We start from the raw sequence: 7,878 nt of genomic DNA, 5'->3' as shown, positions 1-7,878 counted from the left end.
GAGACCTTGGAGAAGATAACATTATCATCTGCTCTAGAATTTTGGGTTCAACATTTTTTTGTTCATCACAACATGTCACCCACATGATCCATTCCAGGAAAAGGTCACTAAATTGATATGGACTGAATTGAGCAGTGTTCAAAAAGCAAAATGTGTTATTTTGTTTCTATCATGATGGTGGCTAGCCCACTTGTTCTACACGTGTAGCATTTCTCTGTATAGCAAGTCATATTGAAACTATTGATGCCTTTTCATGATTGAAATCATTGTTATAGGCCTACAAAAAATGTTTGTGTAGGAGATTTTATAGTAAATTACAGTATATTGTCTTCACAAACATGACTGAATAATTTTTTTTTTACCAAAAAACGTTGATAGGTGGAAAGCCTACTCCAAAGATGTCTATAGCTAGCTAAATACAACTAATTCTATACAATATGTTCTATACATTTTCTCCTACATTAAGGCAGCAGGTAGCCTAGCGGTTGGAGGGTTCAAATCCCTAAACCGACAAAGTGAAAAATCTGTCTATGTGCCCTAGCCCTTGATCATGACTCAGTTCCATTACATTACACATAAGAGTCATTGGACGAAGGCGTGTTCTGTACGGCGAGTTTTGTTAAGATCTAAAATGCTCAATCTGAAAAGTAACAAGCGTCGCTTGCTGTACGTTATTGGCAGCATAAGGACCTTATCTTCCATAGCAGAAAAAAATACAAGGTTAAATTGATATACACATTGGTACAGTTAGGGTTAGTGTTCTCACACAGCCATATCTCCATGTTACAGCGCTTGTTTATGGAAAACAGACAGGAGACAAGAGTCAACCACCTGTGCCAATTAGCTATCTAGCATGCTCCGAACACCTGTGTGTAATGTATATGTGCAACTCGGGAAGTGTAGTTTTGTCAGAGCTGTATGGATCTGTGCAAAACTGCTACTGTAAGTGTAACCGTTTTAGTTGAAGGATACTTTCTCGCTGATGAAAAATAAGGGCCATATGTTTCAAAAGCGGTATTGCAAGCGATGAAAACGTTAAAACACAGTGCCTGAGAACTGTAAGGAGAACACAGAATGTCGCCTAGAGTTTTCAATAGCTAGATGTGCCCTTGAGCAAGGCACTTAAACTTGATTGCTCCATGTTCGTTTCTGATAATGGCTAGCCGTGACCCTATTCTCTGAGTGTGTCTCTGGGAGTTGGGATATCAAAAAACACATTTCCATTTCACACATGCGTATAATAGCTGACACACTTGTACATGTGTGAAACAGGACAAATATAAGCACCCACATGTTATACTTAAGCAATAATGCATGAGGCCATGTGTTAATGACAATTTTATCATGGTTGTGATGTGGTCATAGCCACGAGAAGCTGCCAAATAGAACTACCCGCACTTTATGCTGTATGATCACCCTCCTCCGACGCTTGAGGTGGCAGGCAGACCACGCAACGTCATCCCGTTACGTGTATGAATACACGGAAGGAGGAGGAACGTCAGTATTTTGCTTTGTTTTGGTAGAAGATATTTTAGTGATTAGCTAGCTAGCGTTTATAGGTCGAGAACGATCAATAATTTGCGAATTATCTAAAAACATCACTGAGCGATGGTCAAACGCTATTCATGACAGGTGAGTGTGGAGGAAATTCGCTCGAGGTAGAAGACAGTCAAGCGGTGTGTCACTGACGACTGTGGCCTCCGAAGCTAACAGTAACTTGAAAGCAAAGCTTGTCAACAAGAAATGGCTACTGTACAGTAGCTAACTAGTTCGATCGCGACATCATACTATTGATGTGTGTATTTAGTAACTAGCTATGTTCTTTATGGTGATTGTCCTGTTCGCTTTAGATTAGCAAGATGGCTAACGTTATAGCAACATACCCTCTCTGAATATAGCTAACCAGTGTTTTTATCTCTGGGAAAGGTGGGATTAAACCGACTCCTGAGTCCTGTCTCTTTTCAACAATATTTTTTTCCATAGAGAGGAACTTTGAGAGAATACAGAATTGACCCTGATGTCATCCCAGTAACTGCGCTTGAGAGAGTAAGTAGTTCATTTTTTTCCCATCATAGTAATTAGAGCAATATGATTGACACAAAATATTCTAGCCAGCTAAGTCATCTGAAATTCACATTTTACATATTTAGGCATATTGCTAATTGAGTCTCTCGTGACAGCTTGCATGTGATTTTGTTCAACTGGGAGCTGAGAATATTGCTTAAAATTAGTCCGCAGGACTGTCTGTCTTTTTCTGTGTCTCGGCATTAGCTTAACGATCTGTCTACCCCCTCAGCATGGCGAACTGTGGTGAGGTAGACCACACTGTGGACTCTGTGTCCTCTAAGGTGGAAGATGGAGGGGACGCCTGTACTGGTGACTCCCCCACCTCCCCTAAACCTTCGGCCAACCCCTTGCCGGAGTGTGCCATCTGCCTCCAGACCTGTGTCTACCCGGTTTGCCTGCCCTGCTGCCACGTCTTCTGCTTCCTGTGCGTTAAAGGAGCCTCCTGGCACAGCAAGCGCTGTGCTCTCTGCAGACAGGAAGTACCTGAGGACTTCCTGGAGCATCCCACCCTGCTGTCCCCAGAGGAGCTGAAGGCAGCAGCTGCAGGGGGGCGAGGAGGAGGAGCCGGGCCGAGGAGCGCTGGGGGAGACAATGCCTGGTACTACGAGGGGAGGAATGGATGGTGGCAGTATGACGAGAGGACCAGCCGTGAGCTGGAGGACGCCTTGGCCAAGGGCAAGAAGCGTGCCGAGATGCTGATTGCTGGCTTCCTGTACGTGGCTGACCTGGAGAACATGGTGCAGTACCGCCGCAACGAGCACGGTCGCCGCCGCCGCATGAAGCGTGACATGGTGGACATTCCCAAAAAGGGTGTAGCCGGACTCAGACTGGACTCTGACCCCGCCCCGCCAGTAGTTGCCATGGCAGCTGTTCTGGTCACAACAGCGACAGTGGAGCTGTTAAGCTCTGCTGACAGGGAGGATGTGACTGGACGGACACAGGCGGGTCGCTCAGGGGTTCTCATCCCAGCTCCTCCTGTCAGACCCCCTACAGTCCTGGGGGCCCACCCTGCCACCCCAGCCTCCATCTCCCTGGAAGACTCTCTGTCCCAGCTCCTCATCAGCCAACCAGAGGGGGAAGAAGAGAAGGAGGATGAAGAGGAGGTAGCTTCAAGCATGAGCCAGGCGTATGAGTCAGCATCTGGTAGCAGTGAGGAGGATGATGGTGGTGGTGGAGATGAGGTAGGCCAGGGGTGGGACAGGGAAAGGGGGGGACGAGAAGTAGGAGTTCGACGGAGGACCAGATACAGACTCCTACAGCGGTGGCTCAGGGAGGTCCAGCCTGACAGACTGCCACCTGGTGGTGGGTCTTCCAGCGGAGGCCTTACTGTGCGCCCACGCAGCCCTGACGGTCAGTGCAGTGTCACTGAGGTGTGACCACAACTGGACCACTGTCTCTGCACTCATCCCGGCTCAGCAAAAAAACGCATTCACTTCATGCCCATGGTGGTAGTGAAGAACCAAGGGGAAGATAGCAGATCAGCCATTTCCATTACATATACAGTTCAGTCAGCCACATAGGCTAATCAATAGTTTATAATAATACGTCAGCCAGCAAGTTTATGCAACATTGCACACAATGAAATAGCCCATACTGCTCCACTGTCTGCCACTGTAACCATTTGAGCCCATGTTATTATGGTTAATCATGCATTGGTACTAAATATTTGAAGAGAAATGGTGAAATGATAAAGGTTTGAGATTTGGAGGGGAGTTAACCTTTTAAATATGTAGCATCCCATCTCTAACCGGAGGCAAAAAGTAATCTTGTTTTGTATTACATTGTTTTTGCTGTAAGAAATTTATTTTCTAATCTGTGTGTGCATGCTCTTTTGTCTGTGTGTTGAGGTCATATTTCATCTTAATATAAAAGTGTGTGCTTGTGTTGTGAGTGAAAGGTGATGAGAGCCTACTGGTAGAGAGGTCTATTACTTGTTCTAGTATTCTATGGAAACAGTGTGGATGGGAGATGAATTGTGAGTGTTAATGAGTCTGTTTTGAAGTTTGAACCTATTATTTGAACTCTTCTGTCAACAAAAGTATTTTTGACTTATTTAATATGATTTAACATGTGTGTGGTCTCTTTGTTTAACTGTGTTTTCTCAAAAACAATAAAGTTTTTGACATTAATTGAAAAGTCATGAGTTCAATTTTATTGGTAACTTAATGGGAATATGACAATTATTGGAAGGTGATAGCTATTACATATGCATATGGCTTTGGGTGATACAATATGTTCACTGTTACACCCACAAGGTTTTCGTATTAAACATTTTTGACCAGGCAGGTCGATTAAGACCAAATTCTAACATCAGCTCAGTAGGTGTAAATGATGGGAAATGCTATATCAAGAGACTTCCTCATTCAGATAAAATTAAACAGATGTTGATGGAAAAAGATGGTTAACCTGTGGTTACTTGGAGGCATGAGACAAACTCAATGACTTGTCTTTTCATCAAGTATAAAGCAGAAACCTTTGCATGAGTAACTCACACTACTTGTTTGGGTTTGGATTGAAACAGGTGAGTTACTCTATTCCTCCTGCCTCTGACCATACAGAATGACTAAGCAGCAGGAATATTAGGGAATGGCTTTGCAAACTGAAACTGATTGGATGAAAATTGTGTAGATGTTTCCCTGGATTCACTTGGTGTGTGGATATTGATGAGTCTGTGGATAAGCTGGCCATCTATGGGGTCCATTTGGCTTGCCCCAACACCTATGCTGTCTACCGCTGTGAATGTCAACCTGGGTTCATAGCAAAGAAGAGTGCATCAGGACAATGTGGGGACCTAGACAAGTGTAAGATGGACAAGAAGTTGTTCTGAGGAGAAAGGGGAACCTGTCAATCTAGAGGGCACCTACAGTGCCAGTGCCCCCTGGGTTCAATAACTGTGGCAACAACAAAAAATGTGTGTACAGTGCCGAATTGTGAGCTGTATGGACCACAGCAGGCTACAGCTGGACAGGCTCTGCCAGGCTTTGACAGTCTGTTATCTCTGTTGAGACGGAAGTAAGTTAGTCTCCCTGAGCTAGATCAGAGAACACACAAAAACACACATCACCCTGCCTCTGTTGTCTATCTTCTCTCTAAAGGGACTGGTCAACGGCACTAATGATGTTCCTTAACTCTGCCTCCAGTCCGATGATCACCATGGTAACAGCACACCCTGACCTAACTAAAATAATAAAGAAAACAAAGATAACTAAGGCCAGGGCGTGACAATATAGATACTTTTGCACCTGTTTCCTCCAGCACCTTCACAAGGTCCTTTGCTGTTGTCCTGGGATTGATTTAAACTTTTCGCACCAAAGTACGTTCATCTCTAGGAGACAGAACGCGTCTCCTTCCTGAGCGGTATGACGGCTGCGTGGTCCCATGGTGTTTATACTTGCATATTATTGTTTGTACTGGTGAAAGTGGTACCTTCAGGCGTTTGGAAATTTCTCCCAAGGATGAACCAGACTTGAACCAGACTTTTTTTCTGAGGTCTTGGCTGGTTTCTTTTGATATTCCCATGATGTCAAGCAAAGAGGCACTGAGTTTGAAGGTAGGCCTTGAAATACATCCACAGGTACACCTCCAATTGACTCAAATTATGTCAATTAGCCTATCAGAAGCTTCTAAAGCCATGACATCCTTTTCTGGAATTTTCCAAGCTGTTTAAAGGCACAGTCAACTTAGTGTATGTAAACTTCTGACCCACTGGAATTGTGATACAGTGAATTATAAGTGAAATAATCTAACTGTAAACAATTGTTGGAAAAATTACTTGTGTCATGCACAAAGTAGATGTCCTAACCGACTTGCCAAAACTATAGTTTGTTAACAAGAAATTTGTGGAGTGGTTGAAAAACTAGTTTTAATGACTCCAACCTAAGTGTATGTAAACTTCCGACTTCAACTGTACATAGTCATTGAACACTGGTCACTTTAATAATTCTTTATGTATATACTGTGCTCCAGTCATGTCTAATCCTATATAACTTATTTTTAATTTATTTATGGATTATGTGTGTATGGTTTTTTATTTTATTGTTAGGTATTACTGCACTGTTGGAGCTAGAAACACAAGCATTTCGCTGCACCTGCAATAACATCTGCAAATCTGTGTATGTGATGTCTAACTCCACCCACACGGTGTTCTCCTGCAGTCATCTCAGCAGCTTTGCCCTGCTCAAAGATAACCACCAGAGACCACTGTCTGTGGTGATGTGGGTGGGCGATTCCGTGGCTATGGCCTGTGTGGTCAAATCGCTATTCGTGACAGCTGTGTAATGATAGACGCCTCCAGCAACAGAACATACAGTAAATTCGGAAAGTATTCAGACCCCTTCCCTTTTCCCACATTCTGTTATGTTACAACATTCTAAAAGTAATTCAATTAAACATGTTCCTCATCAATCTACACACAATACCCCATCATTTTTTCCAAATGTATATAAAAAAAACTGAAATACCTTATTTGCATAAGTATTCAGACTTTTTGCTATGAAACTTGAAATTGAGCTCAGGTGCCTCCTGTTTCCATTGATCATCCTTGAGATGTTTCCAGCTGTGGTAAATGCAATTGATTGGACATGATTTGGAAAGGCACACACCTGTCTATATAAGGTCCCACAGTTAACAGTGCATGTCAGAGCAAAAACAAAGCCATGAGTTCAAAGGAATTGTCTTGTAACGTTCAGAGAAAGGATTGTGTTGAGGCACAGATCTGGGGAAGGGTACCCAAAAATGTTTGCAGCATTGAAGGTCCCAAAAAACACAGTAGCCTCCATCATTCTTAAATGGAAGAAGTTTGGAACCACCAGGACTCTTCCTAGAGCTGGCCGCCCGGCCAAATTGAGCAATCGGGGGAGAAGGGCCTTGGTCAGGTAGGTGACCAAGAGCCCGATGGTCCCTCTGACAGAGCTCCAAAGTTCCTCCGTGGAGATGGGAGAATCTTCCAGAAGGACAACCATCTCTGCAGCACTCCACCAATCAGGCCTTTATGGTAGAGTGGCCAGACAGAAGCCACTCCTCAGTAAAAGGCACATGACAGCCCGCTTGGAGTTTCACAAAAGGCACCTAAAGGACTCTCAGATTCTCTGGTCTGATGAAACCAAGATTGAACTCTTTGGCCTGAATGCCAAGCGTCACGTCTGAAAGAAACCTGTCACCATTCCTACGGTGAAGCATGGTGGTGGCAGAATCATGCTGTGGAGATGTTTTTCAGCAGCAGGGACAATGAGACTTGTCAGGATCGAGGGAAAGATGAACGGAGCAAAGTACAGAGAGATCCTTGATGAAAACCTGCTCCAGAGCGCCCAGGACCTCGGACTTTGGCGAAGGTTTACCTTCCAACAGGAAAACGACCCTGAGCACAGAGCCAAGACAACGCAGGAGTGGCTTCAGGACAAGTCTCTGAATGTCTTTGAGTGGCCCAGCCAGAGCCTGGACTTGAACCCAATCGAACATCTTTGGATAAACCTAAAAATAGTTGTACCGCGATGCTCCACATCCAACCTGACAGAGCTTGAGAGGATCTGCAGAGAAGAATGGGAGAAACTCCCCAAATACAGGGGTACCAAGCTTGTAGCGTCATACCCAAGAAGACAGGCAGGCAGGCAGGCAGGCAGGCAGGCAGGCAGGCAGGCAGGCAGGCAGGCAGGCAGGCAGGCAGGCAGGCAGGCAGGCAGGCAGGCAGGCAGGCAGGCAGGCAGGCAGGCAGGCAGGCAGGCAGGCAGGCAGGCAGGCAGGCAGGCAGGCAGGCAGGCAGGCAGGCAGGCAGGCAGGCAGGCAGGCAGGCAGGCAGGCAGGCAGGCAGGCAGG

At 45.0% G+C, this 7,878-nt stretch overlaps 1 protein-coding gene across 2 annotated transcripts; it reads left to right on the top strand.

The window, feature by feature from the left end:
* The first annotated feature begins 1,481 nt into the window (after nt 1–1,481).
* On the top strand, nt 1,482–4,196 carry LOC120019448 (E3 ubiquitin-protein ligase rnf146-like). 2 transcript variants are annotated; one of them, XM_038962740.1, is made up of 3 exons: nt 1,482–1,632; nt 1,984–2,046; nt 2,297–4,196. In XM_038962740.1, the coding sequence occupies exon 3, from the start codon at nt 2,298–2,300 to the stop codon at nt 3,441–3,443; it is 1,146 nt and encodes a 381-aa protein (XP_038818668.1). In that variant the 5' UTR covers nt 1,482–1,632; nt 1,984–2,046; nt 2,297; the 3' UTR covers nt 3,444–4,196. The 2 variants fall into 2 exon arrangements, with proteins under 2 accessions (XP_038818668.1, XP_038818669.1); XM_038962741.1 differs by having other exon boundaries at nt 1,927–2,046.
* The last annotated feature ends 3,682 nt before the right edge of the window (nt 4,197–7,878 follow it).

Source organism: Salvelinus namaycush, chromosome 24 (assembly GCF_016432855.1).
Source record: "Salvelinus namaycush isolate Seneca chromosome 24, SaNama_1.0, whole genome shotgun sequence".
NCBI lineage: Eukaryota > Metazoa > Chordata > Actinopteri > Salmoniformes > Salmonidae > Salvelinus > Salvelinus namaycush.
This window is presented reverse-complemented; position numbering and strand designations above follow the sequence as displayed.

Coding starts and splice junctions, on each gene's coding strand:
- LOC120019448 (XM_038962740.1), top strand. CDS start 2,298: ATGGCGAACTGTGGTGAGGTAGACCACACTGTGGACTCTGTGTCCTCT.